Source organism: Medicago truncatula, chromosome 7 (genome assembly GCF_003473485.1).
Source record: "Medicago truncatula cultivar Jemalong A17 chromosome 7, MtrunA17r5.0-ANR, whole genome shotgun sequence".
In the NCBI taxonomy this organism is placed as follows: domain Eukaryota; kingdom Viridiplantae; phylum Streptophyta; class Magnoliopsida; order Fabales; family Fabaceae; genus Medicago; species Medicago truncatula.
Genome location: NC_053048.1, coordinates 29,372,037 through 29,392,317, shown reverse-complemented (window position 1 = coordinate 29,392,317; position 20,281 = coordinate 29,372,037). Strand labels below are relative to the sequence as shown.

General features: G+C 33.2%; 3 protein-coding genes across 3 annotated transcripts; all 3 read left to right on the top strand.

The window, feature by feature from the left end:
- Positions 1–1,932: 1,932 nt before the first annotated feature.
- On the top strand, positions 1,933–4,196 carry LOC25498550 (L-type lectin-domain containing receptor kinase IV.1). The gene has a single exon (XM_013593479.3). The coding sequence runs from the start codon at positions 2,017–2,019 to the stop codon at positions 4,081–4,083; it is 2,067 nt and encodes a 688-aa protein (XP_013448933.2). The 5' UTR covers positions 1,933–2,016; the 3' UTR covers positions 4,084–4,196.
- A 7,621-nt stretch (positions 4,197–11,817) lies between these two features.
- LOC25498549 (light-harvesting complex-like protein OHP1, chloroplastic) lies at positions 11,818–13,431 on the top strand. The gene is made up of 3 exons (XM_013593477.3): positions 11,818–12,105; positions 12,257–12,379; positions 13,159–13,431. Exons 1-3 carry the CDS (start codon positions 11,935–11,937, stop codon positions 13,225–13,227), a joined length of 363 nt encoding a protein of 120 aa, XP_013448931.1. The 5' UTR covers positions 11,818–11,934; the 3' UTR covers positions 13,228–13,431.
- Positions 13,432–13,902: 471 nt separating this feature from the next.
- LOC112416643 (uncharacterized) lies at positions 13,903–14,369 on the top strand. Its single transcript, XM_024770931.1, has 2 exons — positions 13,903–14,085; positions 14,124–14,369. The coding sequence occupies exons 1-2, from the start codon at positions 13,903–13,905 to the stop codon at positions 14,367–14,369; spliced, it is 429 nt and encodes a 142-aa protein (XP_024626699.1).
- Positions 14,370–20,281: the final 5,912 nt, after the last annotated feature.

Here is a 20,281-nt window from a genome sequence, read left to right as displayed (position 1 = left end):
ACTACCTTGATCATCATAGATGCACATATCTATATCCACTATGTTTCTATGCTGTGAAAATGATGCATCCACATTACATTTATAACATTTTTCACTCGATTTTGGCCAATTTGCTGAACGTTGATGAGCAACCTAGTTTTGATATTCTAGAATAGAATTAATTTTATCATATGAATGGGATATTTTCTAACATTTACAATTACATTAATGTATCAAACATGAATAACTTTATATTCAACTCACTTTTAAACAAATAAATATGTTTGGAGGGTCAAAAGTGATTATAGAACTTGTAGAATTGATTTTATCATATTTGGATGATTTGAGGGAAAATTAATTTTGTTTGTAGAAATAATTACACTCGAAGTTAACATTTGTAATTTTTGACTTCTACAATTGATTTTAACCTTGAATTTATTGCTAAATTCACTTTTACATAAATACATTTAAATATAAAAAACTTTACATTGAATCATTGCAGAACCAGAAATACATTTTAATAATTTAAAATCAATTTTTGTAGCTTTAGAAACAAATACTTACTACATCTTTGCTACTTAATTTTGAAATTCAAAAGAAAAAATGAACTAAGGGTGAACCTTATTTAACCAGCCTAACTCTATATTGTTTAGGCAAATATAGCCAAGCAAAACCACACAAAAGAGGGATCCAACTTTATTCGTCTCACTATATCCAATATATACTATATTCGAAATAGTGTTTCTTCAAAATAATATGCACACACAAAAAAAACAAAGGGAAAGAAATAATTAACCAAGCTTTATTCCTGATTCTTACTTTTATCTTTCTCTTTTTTATCTTCCTATGTCTCATTTTTTCTGGTGAAATTTTGAATGAACTACATCATCTGGTAAAGGGTGGGTCCCCACCATAGCTACATGACCTTAGTTGCAAACTTTGATACCAGAAAAGGAACCTTCCTTGAAACCAATTTCTCGTGTTCCTATTAATTTCTTCCTTAGCTACCAAGTAGTAGTGCCAATAAAGTTGACAATACAAATTGGATAGTTACAACTTGAAAACTACGTCTAGCAAAATATTAATAACATTGGGTTCAAGTTCAATACTTTTGGTGGTTTAGAGTTATGACACATTAAAAAAAAACTCTCTTAGCCCTTAAATACATATTATTGATGAAGAAAGTTAATAATATTATCAATCAAGCAATTGAGTTAAAGTGATTAATTAATAAGTTCTACCAAAGACAAATTGTTCAGAAGAATTATTGGGAGCTTGTTTAAGAGCAAGAGTATTGATTTTTCAAATTTGTCTATGAGAAGAGATGGTTAATTTAATTATTTTTATATCAAGAATTTTGGGAAATTTAATAAAAATCTAATTTAATGCATTTAAAAATTTGAAACGATCCACCAATACAAAGTGACAAATATTTTTTTAAGAGAGTCCTATATATAAAAAAGGTGTAATAAATTTTCATAAATTTAGACTAAATTACCATTGATTATTGTATTTTAATCACTAACTCCTAATCTTAATTATTTTTTGAAGGGTCTTAATCTTAATTATTAATCTCAGCTAATTTCTGGTTTCAATTAATTTATAATTTTCAATTCTAAATTTTCATTATAAGTACTTAATAAAAATAAAGTGCAAAAAGTTACATTATTATATAATAATTTTCTAATAAATTAACTAAAGTTTCTAGACAAAAATAAAAAAGTTCAAAGCACCAAAATTCAAGCACATAAGGAATATTACTTTTGTCCATAGCAAGTTTCCTTAGATTTTGAATTTAAATTGTGACATAAGATTTTGAAAAGAAAGAACAATAAATAATCAAAATGAAAGTGATGTATTCGACTTTTCTTAATCACAAACACATGAATTGTCCTTTCCTCATTTAACACCTAGATAGAGGGGTTTCCTTTTACTATGAAAGTGCTAGGATCTTTCCACGTAAGCCACATGAAAAAATTCAAAATATGTACTTCAAACAAATCATAGAAACAAAACAATAACAATTGAATATAAACAATGCAAGAAGCATATTGCAAAATATACCAAACAATGTCTTCTAAGCTTCTAGCATTGTTTTTTATGTTTGTCACATTGGTAGTAGCTAGTGAAGATAACAATATTAGTTTCACATATAATGGTTTCAAATCATCACATTTATATCTTGATGGTGTTGCTGAATTAACCTCAAATGGTTTACTAAGATTAACCAATGATTCAAGACAACAAAAGGGTCATGCTTTCTATCCAAACCCTATAGTTTTCAACAATGGAAGTAGTAGTAATGTATCTTCTTTCTCTACTACTTTTGTTTTTGCCATAAAATCTGAGTTTCCTAATCTTAGTGGCCATGGAATTGTTTTTGTTCTTTCTCCAACAAAAGGGTTACCAAATTCACTACCAAGTCAATACCTTGGTCTATTCAATGAATCAAACAATGGAAACAACAATAACCATGTTTTTGGTTTGGAGCTTGATACTATTATGAATACGGAGTTCGATGATATCAATGACAACCATGTTGGAATTGATATCAATGGTTTGAAATCAGAGAAATCGGCTTCGGCAGGATATTATGATATTGATGGTAATGAGTTCAAGAATTTGAGCCTTTTTAGTGGCTTACCAATGCAAATTTGGTTGGAATATGATGGAGTGAAGAAAAAGATTGATGTTACTTTAGCTCCAATTAATGTTGTTAAACCAAAACAACCTTTGTTATCATTGAACAAAGATCTTTCTTCAATTCTTAACACTAGTATGTATGTTGGATTCTCATCTTCAACAGGTTCAATTCTAACTTCTCATTATATTCTTGGTTGGAGTTTTAAGGTTAATGGTCAAGCTCAAAATCTTGTAATCTCTGAACTTCCTAAGTTACCTACTTTAGATGAAAAACATGATTCTAAGGCAATTATGATTATTGGTTTGCCTTTGATTTCACTATGTTTGATTCTAATGGTAGCTATAGCAATATTTCATTTCATCAAAAGGAAGAAAATGTTTTCTGAGCTTCATGAAGATTGGGAGAAAGACTATGGAACTCAAAGATTCAAGTACAAAGATTTATACTTTGCAACAAAGGGTTTCAAGGAGAAGGAGCTATTAGGAACAGGTGGATTTGGTAGAGTCTACAAAGGTGTGATGCCGATTTCAAAACTCGAGGTAGCCGTGAAGAGAGTTTCACATGAATCAAGACAAGGGATGAAGGAATTCGTCGCGGAAATTGTTAGTATAGGTCGTCTTCGTCATAGAAATCTCGTTCCACTTCTCGGCTACTGCAGGCGAAAAGGCGAGTTACTTCTTGTCTACGATTACATGCAGAATGGAAGTTTAGACAAATATTTACACACCAAACAACAAAGATTTACCTTAAATTGGAGTCAAAGGTTTAGAATCATTAAAGGTGTTGCTTCTGGTTTGTTTTATTTACATGAAGAATGGGAACAAGTTGTTATTCATAGAGACATTAAAGCTAGTAATGTTTTATTAGATGGTGAAATGAATGGTAGATTAGGTGATTTTGGTTTATCAAGATTATATGATCATGGAACTGATCCTCAAACAACACATGTTGTTGGAACACTTGGTTATTTAGCACCAGAACATACAAGAACAGGTAAAGCTACAACAAGTTCTGATGTGTATTCTTTTGGTGCATTTTTACTTGAGGTAGTTTGTGGTAAAAGACCTATTGAACAAGTAAGGGAATGTGAGAGTGAGAGTATAATTTTGGTTGATTATGTTTATGATTGTTGGAAAAGAGGTGAGATTATTGAGGCTAAAGATGTGAATTTAGGTGTGGATTATGTGGTTGAAGAAGTTGAATTGGTTTTGAAACTTGGTTTGTTATGTTCACATTGTGAGGCTTTGGCTAGACCAAGTATGAGACAAGTTTTGAGGTATTTGGAGAGGGATTTGCAATTACCTGATTTGAGTTTTCTTAGTTTGTCTTCAATGGGATTAAGTTATGGACAATGTGAAAATTTTCAAGATTTTGGTATGTCTTATCCTTCTTCTTCTATGGATAGACCTTTCTCACATACTTCTTCAATTGCTGAATCACTTCTCTCTGGTGGTCGTTGAGTTTATAAGAGACTGGAATAGAAATGTTCTTATAGGAATATTTTATTGTAGTTGATTTTGTATTATATTTTATTGAAATAGATTTGAAAAATCAAAAAATGTGTCTCAAATTAGTCCTTTGTTGTTTTAGACCATGTTATGTCATTTGTTTGTCTTTTCCTAAAAAAAAAAAAATGGCATTTGTTTGTCTGTTTATTGGGGAAATATTTATTGTTTAAGCTTTGTGTCGTTTCATCTTTAGCAAGAAAATAAATTACAATTATTTACCAATATGCCTAAGAAAATCAGTATTAAATTTAAGAGCGTTTAGATGAGATGACATAAGTTTCTTCTATCTTAATTAAAGTCTGGGTTCGAATCCAGCCTTAAACATACAATATCGTTAGAACTTTTGGGAAGAGTTTGCTGCCTATTTGAATTTCACATAGTTCGAGAGATTAATCTTCATAGTTGCACGTACAGATGATATCTGATTTAAAAAAAAAATGAATATTAAAACCAAAAACAAAATTAATGTATTAAAATTGCTGACGAAACAAAACTAGATTTATTGCACAGATGTACCTTTGGTTTTTTTTAAGGAAGATGATACCTTTGTTAAATAATTGTTTGAGAAATATAAATGTCTAATATAGCCTTGCTAGTGCCATCGTCGCACCTCTTATATCCCTTTTAATGATGCATCCTCAATTAGGCATACCAAAATTCTTCAAAATATATTGATATCGTATATGTTTGGTACCATAATGAATTGATCAAAATCATTTTTTTTTTTTTAAGGAAATAAGCTTATATCATTTTATTACTTAAAATGTGTTCAATATAATCTGATATTTCTGCCAAAATCTGGAAACTAGATGAAGATGTGGCCTCCTTAGCTAATCTATGGCCTCCCTCATTTGCTTGTCTCCTTACAAACTCAAAACTAGAGTTGACATAATATTGTTCAAAGATAGTTTTACAATTATGGATAATCATCCCAAATTCTGTAACATCCTGACGTACAGATGAAAAACTATCCACCACTTTTTTGCCATCAAGCTCAAAATCGATAAATCCCAAATGTAATTGATGAACCCATTCCAAAGCTGATAACAATCTACGAGCTTCGCCAACATGTACCTCACATACTGGAGTAAGCCATTTAGTTTTTGCCAAAACAAAAGTACATGTATCATCCCTTATACAGACTCCTATTCCCACTATATTAGAAAGTTGTGAGAATGAAGCATCAATATTGCACTTAAATCTTCCTTCAGCTGGTTTGATCCATTTCACATTTCCTTCTTGTCCGGATGTGCACAAGAAGTATTACGAAACCTACGTGCATCTTGCCAATCATGAAGCATAGTTTTTGCTCTCTCCACTACATAGGCTTGAGTATCAATTACCTCATTCCACACTTTGTTGTTTCTTTGTTTCTATATACTCCACAACACACAACAAAATAAAGCTGCATCTTCATTAGATAAATCATGTAATGCTTTGAAAATAATATTCTTACTATCCATATCTTGTTGTAGCAAAATAGAAATAGTAGAAAGGAATGGAAGCATACTCCAAACATTTAAGCTACTTGAGCATTGAAAAATTAAATGAAGTGTATCCTCACTGCCCACCGTACACAGTGTACAATCCATAGGACATGTGACTCTTTTATCTTTTAGACGTACGCGAGTTGGTAAACAATTCCTACAGATTCGCCACATAAAGTTTTTTTTACCTTTGGGGGAATCTTGAGCTTCCGGATTAGATTCCAAGAGCCTTGTACCTTGAAATGAGATGTATCAAGTAATTCTTGCACACAAAAGCGGTATGCACTACGAACAGAGTATTCACCATAATTTTCTTTTTTCCAGATTAGTCGATCTTCAGTCACTAGTGGGTAGAGCGGCGTGTTCACTATATTTTCAACTACCTGGTGATCAAAGTTTGATTGTAGGAAAGGTAGATTCCATTCCTTCGGTCATGTAGCATGCAATCTGAAACTCTTAGATCAGCTAGAGGGAAATCTCCATTAACATGTGAGATAAGTGTAACATCATTTTCAATCCACTTGTTATACCATACTGAGGTATCCTCACCATTACCTATCCTCCATCTGCTTCCAGCTTTGAGAATAAATTTAGAATTACATATGTTTCGCCATACAAAGCTAGGCTAATGTCCCAAAGTCGACTCAAAGAAATTGCACCTAGGATAATATTTTGCCTTATAAAGTCGAGCTACCAATGAACCAGAATTTGTCATAAGTCTCTGATGCAGTATTTTTCTATCAATCAAAAGTAAGTATTGTATATCATCTCCACAGGGACTAGCGTGATATTCAAGCCATTCAACAATCAATATTGTTCTAAGTGTATGAATTTAAAATATTTGTTTGTGTAAACCTATAAACTATTTGACATAAAATAAAATTGAGAAGAGATATGGCTATTTCGCTTGGGGTCAGAGACATCAACCAAGCGTAACAACTGCAATTTCTCGATCAAATAACAGATTCTAGCTTTTTAAACGATATTATCACAATCACTCGACAATATCATTTGTGTCCAAATGATATCGTTATTTCTAAGGGATCGTTTAAACATCGATTTTCCAAACATTTAAACGATCACAAAGTCGATTGGATAATTTAATCGACGATTTCCCAACCGATTAAATTATCCAAAAGCATTAAGTCCTAGATTAAAAGTGATTATCAAATATTAACATCCATGTCTAGAGTGATAACTTAAGATAGATTGTTATTCTATTTCTAGATTCAAAAGTATGTGTCCATATCATTTTGAATCTCAATAAAACATTAAATGCAAGAATAACAACAACATTGAATAAATAGCTAGAACCATATATTAAATGATCAAGAGTTTACATAATGGCTTGTTTGAATACCTCAAAACCCACAAGAGTAGATGTAGCTACATATGTCTATGATAGCTTTGCAAAGGATGAAGAAAAGATGAAGATTCAATGACTAGATCCATGATGTCTCAACAAATCTTAGATTGAATCTACTCCTAACACCTTGCTTTGTGTTTCTCTAGAAATGCCAAACCAAAATTCTCCCAAGATGAGAACATGTTGTGTTGCTGCTCCCCCAAAACGTGAATTCCTCCACTCTTCTCTTTGTTCCTGTGCGGCTGCCTTATAGTTATATAGCATGAGTTCATGTAACCTAAGTTCCCTTTCTTGCTCCAAATGCCGTTCCTTTTCCAATACGGGCCAGTCCAATTATTTTCTCATCTTTTTTTATATTCACACCTCCTAAGACATGCACACTTGCTCTTCATTCATTTGACTCAATAAATTAAAAACGACAATTTATTTAAAATGACTTTAAATTAAGTACTAAAATAATAATAATAGACTAAAAACTAAACTAAAAAGACTCTAAAAATGTAATATGACATACTGTCATCAGTCTCCAACCTTGTTTTTCTAACATAGCTAGATTAAAGGTAGGTTGATTTTTTAAACTCATACCTCCATCATTCTTGTGCATAGATAGTTTATCCCAAGAAAGCCAGTTAATACCTCTACTTTGACCTCCCGAATGACCCCACCAAAAAGGAATTCATCATTCTTTCAATTTCATCACAAAGAGAGACAGGGAGAGTGAACAAACTCATAAAATAGGTAGGGATAGATTGAAGCATAGATTTGATGAGAACCTCACGACCGGCTTTTGATAAACTTTTACTACTCCATGAATTGAACTTCTTCCAAATTCTATCTTTCATAAAGCTGAAAGTGGATTTTTTTCTCCTTCCTATCATAGAAGGAAGCCCCAAATATTTGCCAGTACCTAGAACAACTTGCACGCCCAAAATGCTTGCAATATTGTGATATGTAGTTGAAACATTTCTACTACAAAAAATCTCTGATTTTTGGAGGTTTACTGCCTGACCAGAAGCTCTCTCATAGGTAGATAAAATGGCTCGCATTTTATTTACTTGGTCCACATTGGCTCTAAAAAAGAGGAAACAATCATCAACAAATAAGAGGTGAGATATAATTGGTGCATTATTACAAATTTTGACACCATTAATTTCACCCATCCCTTCAGCTTTTCGAATAAGCGCAGAAAGACCTTCAGCACAAATAATAAACAAATATGGGGATAGTGGGTCTCCTTGTCTTAAACCTCTTCCTGGAATGATTGGACTTGTAGCATTACCATTGACAAGCACATAGTAATCCACTGTTTCAACACACATCATAATCCATTTAACCCATTGATCAGAAAACCCCATCTCTGTCATAACCCCTCGAAGATAACTCCAATCAATCCTGTCATAAGCTTTGCTAATATCAAGTTTTAAAGCAACATCCCCTTTCTTACCTTTAACCTTTGATTTCATGTAGTGAATTATTTCAATAGCAGCCATGGCATTATCTAAGATAGACCTCCCAGGCACCAAAGCTGATTGACTATCAGAGATACATTTATCCAAAACTAATTTCAGCCGGTTTGCTAAAGCTTTGGCAACAATCTTATACACCACATTACGCAAAGCAATAGGTCTCCAATCCTTCATTGAGACTTGGGAGTCTCCTTTCGGAATAAGAGCAATATTAGTCATATTCATGGTAGAGGGAAAGGTACCTGTCAAAAGCCACTCACAACATTGAGTAAAAATTTCTTCTCCACAACTTCCCCAAAATTTCTGAAAAAAAACTGGGATTGAATCCATCTGGTCCTGGACATTTATCTGGCTTCATAGAAAAAATGGCCTCCTTGAATTCATCTATTACAAAAGGTGTCGTCAACAAAGTGTTGTCTTCCAAAGATATAGATTCATGAATGACATCAATAACCGGTTGAATGTCACTGTTTTGAGCTTGGAATAGATCAACAAAGTAATCACGTGTAACCTCACAAAGTTTTTCTTCATCAAATATGCGGTTATTATTGAAATCAATGAGAGAAGTAATACGGTTCACTTTCCTCCTTGAGGAAGCTGCAACATGAAAGAATTTAGTATTAAGGTCTCCGTCTCATAACCAATGTGTTTTAGCGCATTGCTGCCAAAATGCATCTTCTTGGACAAGAAGTTGATTCATTCGATTCCTGAGAGAATTAAAAGAATTGATGTTGTCACAATCCACTTGACCACGCATGACATCAAGTTTCTTACGGAAATCGTCAATATCTCGTCGGAATCGTCGAAAATGAGTTCGATTCCAACTCGAGAGATCCATTGCACACATATCCAATTTATCACCAATTGGTTGAGCACCATAACCACTCCATTTGTCTTGAACATAATTACTGAAATCAGGATCAAGGAGCCAAGCATTCTCGAATTTGAATCGTGATTGCATTCTTCTACCTCTTATCCTGGTTTGCAAAGTAACATAATGGGATAGTGATATGAAGATGGCGCAGCCAAGTTTTCTAAAATTGCATTTGGGAAGACATTGCTCCAAGTATCAGTGGCTAAAGCACGATCAAGTCTTTCTTCAACTGCTCTAATTGTACCAAGGCTTTTGAACCAAGTATAAGCATAATCTTCCATATGAACAACTACAAGACCCGCATCTTGCACAGCTCTACGAAAACCACTTATTAACCAATTAGCCCTCTCATTCCTTCCTTTTTTTTTCAGTAGGAGAAAGAATGTCATTAAAATCACCCAAAATGCACCAAGGTAAACTAGAGTAGAGTTATTTGACAGTTGTCGTAAAAATTGCCAAGCATCTTTCCTTCTACTATTTTCTGGAAAACCATAATAACCAGTTAAACGCCATTTTCCTTTACTCATATCCACCACTTGAGCATCTATATGATTATTTGAGTAGTTTGTAATGGAACAATTAACTGTAGATTTCCAAAATAACACAAGACCTCCACTACGACCTTGTCGGTTAACAGTAAAACAAGAATCAAACCCCTGAACACATCTTAATTCCTCAGCTTTATCAAAATTTGTGATAGTCTCGCATAAGTAGAGGATATCTAGTTTATAAACTCGTACTATGTACTTCAACCTAGGAACTGTATGAGGGCTATCCACACCCCTACAATTCCAACTTATAATTTTCATGACTTATGAAGGGGATGTAATTTAGGTCCCGTTGTTACATCATTTTCCTCAAACACAAGATTATTCTTAACAGACATGACAATAAATATACTCAAGCAAATCCTTTAGCAGTGTCAATGGAATTGCATAGAGCACATCAAAGCTAATTGAAAAATCAGTTTACAATCACTGAAACCAAACGAGGAATTAGGAATGGACCTTAGGAGAGAACTCAATATTATGGAGAACAACAGACAAATAAAATTAAAAACAAGGAAACTTCATCCCAATTGAAAATAAATTCACCACAATTGGAAAACCGAATGATGAATTTGTGACCAATTTGTTGAAGACCATTGGTGAGCATACCCTCATATGAACCGATTCCTATACGTAACAACTTTACTTCATCCCACTTGCTTGATCTGAATTGATCAAAATCATAATGACACTGTAATTATATCGAAACTTTAAAGTATATCTTTTTATAAAATTACCGTGGCTCATCATAATTTCACCAAACAAATTAGTGTCTATAATGAGAGGACACATATATACATGTTATGATGAATTAGTGTCTTTGTTGGTGCTTTAATGATTTACATGTTATGTTTATTTGATTATATTGTGTCGATATTTTTAGTTTACAGAAATGTGTAAGAGTAACTTGTTTTGTCGATACCATATTTTGAGTAAGGCATCATGGTTGGCACTAAATTCAACATTCTTTTAACTTTATAAATAACTTGGCATCATGTGATTGAATTGGTGAATTCATAAATCATAAATAGTCGGTATGAACAAACACTAGCAGCAATATTTTTTTTAAAGTTACATGAAATTAAAGACCGTAGATTTTTCATTATCCCTAAGTACCGACCATATAAGAAAGAAATTATTTTGATTTATATTTTTGGTTATTAATCTCCTTTTCACTTCTAAAATTTCTATGTTTATCAATAACACATATTCACCTTTCAAAATATGATTGTAGAATATTTAAACTTATGGACAATTTAATTGAAATATTTTATTTTAACATTTGAATGAAGTTAATTTTACTATAAAGAAAATAAATAATAATCCTTTGAAATCTTAATTTAATACACCCTTATGAAAATAGGTTATTTATACAAATAAGCTATTTTTACAAGAATTATTAAGAAAAATAGATTATTTAAGAAAATGGAATAGATGTAAAAAACAATATATACAAGAATATAAGTATTAGAAAAGGCAAATTTTATGGTACACCCAACATTTTGAGTGTACCGGTACATCCAACATTAAAATAATAATTAAATTGATTGTTTTTTGAAGGAAAAATAATTATTTTCTATCATTGACAATTATAATAATTAAATCTTATTTACTAAAAGCGTCGATGAAATAAAATTTATCTTTTTTGAATTTTTATTGCTCATAATGAAGAATATTGATTATTTTTTATGAGAAAATGTTAAAAATTTAATATAATTCATATAAACAATGAAATGATGTTTTTTTTCTCATGAGATGATGTTTTCTAAAATATAAATAATGACAAATAACAATTTATTTCATAAAATGATCATTAATTTATAAATTTATGAAGCAGAGTATCGGTACACCTCAATTTGTTGTGAGGTGTACCGCAGAAGCTTCCATTAGAAAATCATATCCAGTCATCTGACATGGTTATTGTTACACGTATCCTATGTGTCAACCCCACCTTCTTCCAAACCACACAAAAAACAAGTGGAAGAAGAAACTAGAAAAGAGAAGAAAGAAAAACTAGATAACTCCAACAGTGAAGAAGTAGGTGCAGTTATCAAGCATTGCCATGGCTATCATCTCATCAACCAAATTACCATCATCATTCATCTTAGGAACCCCTTCACTTCACTCTACAAACCACCAAGTTTTGTTTCTTCAAAACCATAACTTGAACAGATCATCACCTCAGAAGAAGAGAGTGTCCTTCACTGTCAATGCAGTAAAACCTCCTTCTGGTGTATGCACTTTATCTTTTTACTTTTTATGATATACCATAGTTTAATAATGTTCTCATTTTTGTTACTATTCTTTTTTTTTTTTTTTTTTTTTTTTTTTAAATATAGTTATTTATGAAGTTTTTGGATTATTTTTGTTTTCATTGTTTTCAGGTTGAATTTCCAAAAGTACAGCCTCAATTTAAACCACCATTTCTTGGGTTTACAAAGACAGCTGAAATATGGAATTCAAGAGCTTGTATGATGGGACTCATTGGAACTTTCATAGTAGAGCTTGTGAGTATCTTCTTTCTTCATTTTTAATCATTTTGCATTTTATCTTCGTTTATGTAATAAGGGTTTTTATATTTTTGAATTAGTGAAACTTTGTTATATAAAACTATGAATAAATGAAAGGAGAAATTAGACCGTCTGATCTTGATCAATCAACATACAATGTAATGATCGAGATTTGCTTGAGATAATGTTAAATTGAAAGGTAAAGGGGAAATTTTATCTTAAAATTTAATAATTAATGTAAGACTCTTAATACTATTTGATGCTCAATATCCTTACAAGTTTGTTTTGTAAGAATGAGTTAGACTCAATTTGAACATTGTATTAGAGTCTGGTTCAAGATCAGACGACCCACATGCTATCAAGTCATCCATCATTTATATCCACACGTCAAACCCAATAGTGCTATGTATGAGGGCGTGTGTTAAGAGTCTCACATTGGATGAGATGACCGAAACAAGTGGGGATAATCCTCATCTCTCAATCCGATTTTGTGGAGTTTTGTTACGCCCAACCACAAATTGTAAGAGTGTGACCTAAGTGACCAGTAACACATGGCTCAATGAATCTCAGATAGACTCTTATACCATCTTAAAATTTTGGTTTAGTTGTTATTTTACTTTGAAATGTGATGAGATGATGTGTGCTCGGGTGTCAAGGGAATATACTGAAGTTTAATTTAAGAGAGGATAGCCTTTTTTCACCTTCTCATTCCTCCTTTAATCATAAACATTATTCTTCCTAGTTAAGTTATTTTGTGATTGTGGTGTATTTTGCAGATAATCCACAAGGGAATACTTGAGGTGATTGGACTTGAAGTTGGAAAAGGCCTTGATATTCCTCTTTGATCACATCATTTTCATTGTGCATGTAACTATTGACACATGTATTCAATTTTAACTTTTTAAAATGGTTTCAAGAACATGTTTTCTGTCATTTGGCTATATATACTGTGATTTAAAATTTTGTCTTAAGAAATGTCAATATATCTGTAAATGGAGTGTTCCTTGGTTTAGTACATGGAAATCAGCTAAATGCTTTTGATTCTGATACCAAAATGTGTTCTTAGCTATGTCCTTTTTTTATACTTCATCATTACCTTAGGAAATTTCCACGTAATACTCAATTAAAATAATATCCCTTAATAGTAAGAAATTGTCTCTGGTTATGAGAAGTTCCAGAAGTTCACTTTTAATCTTGGATGTATAAAACAAGTGCTAAAACAGAAGTTAAGAAGATCATCTACTTCCTACATTCAGTTTCTACATCCAATTTTTTCATTCCTAACTGGTAGGTTAATTTTCCATGACTCATAAAAGTAAAATTTGACATTATTTTAAATTTATTAGTTACTTGAATTCAATCACTTAAATTAATACCCTGGTCCCTTGTTCGTATCAATTTCCAAATTCAAAACACGGTGGAAACGATTGAAAACGCGCTGCATTCTGAAGCAACTTCCCATCCTGATCGCATGGTTCGCTGGAATGACAGCAACTTTAATTGTTTTGTGCTCAATGTTGATGGTAGCTGCTTGGGAACTCCCTATTAGAGCGGGTTTTGGTGGAATCATCAGAAATTCTGCAGGTTTATTCCTTAAAGGTTTCTCTGGTTATATTTCAACAAGTTTTGACATTTTGTTTGCCGAGCTTACAGCAATCCACCGTGGTATTCTGCTGGCCATAGATTCAGATATCGACGAAATGGTTTGTTACTCGGACTCCATGCTCTCCTCTCCATTCAGCTCCTCACTGAGCATGCCTCCATTTACCACACCTATGCTGTTTTAATTCAAGATATCAAAGATCTCTTGTCTTCAAGGAATTTCACCGTTCATCATTGTCTAAGAGAAGGAAACCATTGTGCTGATTTTTTAGCTAAGCTCGGTGCCATTTCGAATGAAGAATTTTCAACTTACGATACTTCTCCAAGCGACCTCCTTCCGCTGATTAAGAACGACGCCATGGGAGTTCTTTACTCTAGAGCTTAGTCTTTTTCTGTTGCCTTTTCCTTTTTATTTTTAGCTCCGTAACCAAAAAAAAAATCACTTAAATTAATATTTTTTAAAACAATTGTCAATATTAACAAACTTTTAATTTCTGTCAATACCTATCAAACTTCGTTGTCTCATTTATACACTAGGAAAAAATATATTAACGGGTATATCAACTCTGGAACATTATTTGTTTAAGAGATGTCACCTTAATGACAAGAGATTGATTTTGTAACTTGAATGAGGGAGGTCACACCGTCTCGAGAATAGTTCATGTTTCAAATTTTAGGACTAAAAAAGTGATAGCGCAGAAAATCAGAAGCGGAAGCTTGTTCAGAAGCTAGTTTAGAAGCTAGTTAAGAAGCAGTTCAGAAGCACTGTTCAGAAGCAATTCAGAAGCACTGTTCAGAAGCAGTTCAGAAGCAGTTTCTGATTCCAAGGTTTTATGTGAATTAGAGAGAGAATTGAGAGAGAAGAAAGTTATGATGAATTTGTAAAATGATCTTTATTGATTCTACATACAAAATATACAAAGGAGGTAGCTTATATACAATGTCTAGCTAAGTTGCTTGAAGCACAAGCAATGTAACAAACTCTAGATCTTATCTGCTAACCTCTAACAAACTTGTAACAAACTTCATAACAAACTAAAACAAACTTGTGATTAACCACTGATTGTGATTATCACTAAAACTAAACTTTAATTAAAACAAACTAACATCCTCCCTTAATTCAAGTTTCCACTTCCTTCATTCCAATCAAACTTCTGAGCTTGATGAATCTGTCAACCTTCAATGCCTTAGTGAATATGTCTGCAAGCTGCAGCTCAGTAGAGCAATGAACAATCTGTAGTGCTCCCTTGTTCACTTGCTCCCTCAGAAAATGAAACTTTGCTTCTATATGCTTGCTTCTTCCATGCAGAACTGGATTTCTTGCTAAGCTTATAGCAGATTTGTTGTCTATGAGCAATTCTATAGGTCTGCTAACCTCTATCTCCATCTCTTTGAGTATATTTTCAAGCCATATTGTCTGACATGCTGCCATACACCCTGCAATATACTCAGATTCACAGGTTGACAATGCTACAACTGGTTGCTTCTTAGCACACCATGAAATTGGAGCATTCATAAACTTGAATAGGTACCCTAAAGTGCTCTTTCTATCTTGTCTGTCTCCACACCAATCAGCATCAGAATATGCCATCAGTTCCATAGAACTATCATTCAAACATTTAGGAAATAGAATACCATACTGCAGTGTTCCTTTGATGTATCTCATCACTCTTTTGGCTGCTAGCAGGTGAGAGACTCTTGGTCCACTCATGAATCTACTGATTATACCAACTGCATATGCAATATCAGGCCTACTATTGCATAGATACCTCAGTGAACCAACAATTTGCTTGAACAATGTAGGATTCACAGGTTCTTCATCTTCATTCATCACCAGTTTTACATTTGTCTCAGCTGGTGATGATGATGGATTGCAGCTCATCATATTGAACCTTTTCAATATATCAGATGCATACTTCTTTTGGTTCATTACCAATCCCTCTGCAACTTCAGTAAATTCAATGCCTAGAAAGTATGTCAATTTTCCTAAATCTGACATTTCAAACTCACTCATCATTTGTGATTTGAATGCTTCTATCTCATTCATATCACTACCAGTCACTATCAGATCATCAACATAAAGACAGATGAGTAGTTGATTACCTTCACTTCCTTTCTTCACATATACACCATACTCAGACTTGCATTTGACAAATTCTTGCTGCACAAGAAAGCTGTCAATTCTCTTGTTCCAAGCTCTTGGTGCCTGTTTCAATTCATAGAGAGCTTTGTGTAATCTATACACCATATCCTCTTTCCCTTTGATTTTGAAACCTGGTGGTTGTGTCACATACACTTCTTCATCTAAAGGACCATTTAGAAAAGCAGATTTTACATCCAAATGATGCATTGGTCAGTTTCTTCCACAAGCTATAGCAACTATCAATCTCACAGTTTCCAATCTAGCAACTGGAGCATATACTTCAAAGTAATCCAAACCAGCCTTCTGCATGAATCCCCTAGCCACTAATCTTGCTTTGTGCTTGGCTACTTCACCATTTGGCTTCAGTTTCAATTTGAAAACCCACTTCATATCTATTGGTTTCTTACTAGCAGGCAGTTCAATCAACTTCCATGTGTTGTTTCTGTTGATTGAATTCAACTCCTCAATCATAGCATTCTTCCATACCTTTTCATTCAATGCTGCTTCATAATTGATTGGTTCTGCATCTGCTAATAGTGCAAAATGAACAAATTCCCCTTCTTCATTAACTACATTATCTGGAATGACTTCATGTCCAGCTAATCTAGTTGAAGCAAATCTCTGTCTAACTGAAGTTCTAGTGACTTGATTCTCTTCAACATGACTTCAGGTTGAACTTCAGTATCAAGTTGAACTTGTTCAACTTGATCATCATCTTCAATTATTGTGGGAATTGTGTGACTGGAACTCTTCTCTTTCTTGGTCCAATCCCATGCTTCATTTTCACAGATTTTTACATCTCTACTAATCACTATAGAGTGATTCAGAGGATGATACAATCTGTATGCACCTGTCTCATGATAGCCAACCAGTATCATAGGTTCACTCTTATCCCCCAACTTCCTTCTCTTTGCATCAGGGATATGCATATAGCACAATGAACCAAACACTCTCAAGTGTTTTGCTGACTGCTTGCATCCTAACCAAATTTCTTCAGGAATTTGATTAAGTTTTTTAGTGGGACATCTGTTTAAGATGTATGCTGCAGTTCTTACTGCTTCTCCCCAAAATGTATTAGGCATCTTCTTCATCTTTAGCATGCTTCTGGTCATGTCAAGCAGGCTTCTATTCCTTCTTTCAGCCAAACCATTGTGTTGTGGAGTATAAGGAGCAGTGACTTCATGTACAATGCCATTGTCTTCACAAAACTTCTCAAACACCTTTGAGGTATACTCACCACCACCATCAGTTCTTAAAATCTTAATGGATTTACCACTTTGTTTTTCAACTAAGATTTTAAACTTCTGGAACATATCAAATGCTTCACTTTTGGCCTTAATCAAATATAACCAGAGTTTTCTGCTAAACTCATCAACAAAACTGATGAAATATATGTTTCCTCCTAATGAAGGAACCTCTAAAGGACCACACACATCTGAATATACAACATTAAGCAGCTCCTTTGATCTACTTGCTGAACTTGAACTGAATGCACTTCTAGGTTGCTTTCCCAACAAGCAAGTATCACAGACTATGTTAGGTATCTCAATTTTAGGCACTCCCAGAATCATTTCTTTATCAACCAATTGATTAAGACCTCTAAAATTGAGATGACCGAATCTATAGTGCCATAACCAGCTATCTTCATCTTTTACCATAGCAGATAAACAGTTCAATTCTACAGCTTTCATATTGGTCTGAAAAGTTCTATTCTTTGCAAGAGGAGTTTTCAAAACTAACCTTTGATGATTATCAAACAACTTAAAGGTGTTGTCCTTCATAGTAACTGAGTATCCTTTCTGAATGAACTGACCTACACTCAGCAAATTGCACTGCATTCCAAGAACATAGAGAACTTCTTCAATTATTGCCACTTTCCCATTCTTTCCTTCAATAGCAATATTCCCCATTCCTTCTGCAATTAAGACTCTATGATCTGCAAGTTTCACCTTTGTATTTCTTCCAGGATCCACTTCTCTTAACCATGTCTTGTTTCCTGTCATGTGATTAGAACAACCAGTATCTAAGAACCAACTTTCTGAATTGCAGCTCTCATTACTAGTTGTTGTAACCATCATGAATAATGATTCAGAATCTGAATCATCTTGTGCAATTTTGGCTTCCTCTTCATCATTTTTTGATTGCTTTCCTTTACCAGACCAACATTCAGAGGCATAGTGTCCAAATTTCTCACATTTGAAACACTGAATCTTCTTCTTATCAACTTTCTTCTTTTGATTAGAATTTCCTTCCTTTGAAGATTCACCTTTATCAGATCCATTGTTCTTGCCTTTAGACCAGTTTCCTCCCTTAGAGTTTTTCTTTCCTTTCTTGAAGTTCTTCCTATCATAATCATCCTTCTTGATAGTTTGAACTTGCAGGGCTTGTTGAATTGATCTTTCATTGCTTCTTTCTGAAACCATCAATTCATGAGCTTCTAATGAACTCTGCAGCTCCTCAATCTTCAATGTCTTAACATCTTTTGATTCCTGAATTGCCACCACAATGAAATCAAACCTTGAAGATAGGGTCCTCATAATCTTTTCAACTATCTGTTGATCAGTGATTGCTTCACTACAAGCCTTCATCTGATTCACAAGATTAATGAGTTTAGAGATGTATTCAGAAATCTTCTGATCATCTTCCATTTGCATCAATTCAAATTTCCTTCTCAAAGATTGAAGCTTAATCAACTTCACTTTATCATCACCTTCATGATACTTTGAAAGAATGTCCCATGCTTCCTTTGAACTCAGTGATTTTGAGATTCTTTCAAAGTTTCCTTCATCAAGACTTTGTTGAATCAAGAACAGAGCCTTGCAATCTTTCTTCTTCAATTCCTTGTGTGCGTTCCTTTGCACCTCAGTAGCATTCGCAGCTAATTCATGTATACCATCCTGCACAATTTCCAACAGATCTTGTGCTCCAAACAGATTCTTCATCACTGCACTCCATCTTTCCCAATTGCGTGCTTCAAGAATTGGAAGATGTGTGTTGAAACTGCTGCTACCATTCATGGTGTTTCCTTCAGCGTTTCTTTCTACAAATTGCGTGATTGAAGATCTTGATTACCCCTTAGAACGAAACCAAAGGCTCTTGATGCCAATTTGATAGCGCAGAAAATCAGAAGCGGAAGCTTGTTCAGAAGTTAGTTCAGAAGCTAGTTCAGAAGCACTGTTCAGAAGCAGTTCAGAAGCAGTTTCTGATTCTAAGGTTTTATGTGAATTAGAGAGAGAATTGAGAGAGAAGAAAGTTATGATGAATTTGTAAAATGATCTTTATTGATTCTACATACAAAATATACAAAGGAGGTAGCTTATATACAATGTCTAGCTAAGTTGCTTGAAGCACAAGCAATGTAACAAACTCTAGATCTTATCTGCTAACCTCTAACAAACTTGTAACAAACTTCATAACAAACTAAAACAAACTTGTGATTAACCACTGATTGTGATTATCACTAAAACTAAACTTTAATTAAAACAAACTAACAAAAAGTACTGCTACATATTTTAGTAAAATCTTAATGCTTTTATTTATTTTTAAAAATCAGCAGATATCCCTCCCCTAATTAAACACATCGGTACTACCTTTCAACACATGCACAAACACTTACACTATCAGGTTATTATTATGAGCATAAAATCATTTTTTAGATTCATTTAATAACGGATGTATCAGGTCTATAATATTAACAAGGTATATCAATTAATTTAAAAAATGATTTTTCTTCTTCTTATAATAGTGATCAAATTTGGACAATTAGGGATGACTTCCTTTTATTTTGACTTAATTGTAGTTTTGATCCCCCTATTTTCATCTTTTTATGAAATTGGTCCCCTATTTTAAAGTTCAACAGTAGTTTTGGTCCGTCCATCATATTTTATTTATATATTTAAAACAATTATTTTGGTAAAAAAAATCCTAAATTAACTATGGTTATTAATCATGTTAAGTAATGTGCTAATTAAGTTGTAAAGACTCTTCTCTCTTTTCATAAATAGGAAGGAATTTTGAAAACTAGAGACCAAGAGGTCTTTTCATATACAATTTGAGAAACAATGTAAGACGGGAACTTCTTCTAAGTTGTCTTATTGTATTTGTAGCAACGAGTCACAATGAAAATAATCACAATTTCAACAAAGTTCTAGTGA

Bases quoted from the DNA above. Each gene is read 5' to 3' on its own strand.
- LOC112416643 (XM_024770931.1), top strand. From the start codon at position 13,903: ATGGTAGCTGCTTGGGAACTCCCTATTAGAGCGGGTTTTGGTGGAATC. The intron at 14,086-14,123 runs GTTTGTTACTCG...CTCTCCATTCAG, and splicing joins ATTCAGATATCGACGAAATG to CTCCTCACTGAGCATGCCTC.
- LOC25498549 (XM_013593477.3), top strand. From the start codon at position 11,935: ATGGCTATCATCTCATCAACCAAATTACCATCATCATTCATCTTAGGA. The intron at 12,106-12,256 runs GTATGCACTTTA...CATTGTTTTCAG, and splicing joins CAGTAAAACCTCCTTCTGGT to GTTGAATTTCCAAAAGTACA. The intron at 12,380-13,158 runs GTGAGTATCTTC...TGTATTTTGCAG, and splicing joins GAACTTTCATAGTAGAGCTT to ATAATCCACAAGGGAATACT.
- LOC25498550 (XM_013593479.3), top strand. From the start codon at position 2,017: ATGCAAGAAGCATATTGCAAAATATACCAAACAATGTCTTCTAAGCTT.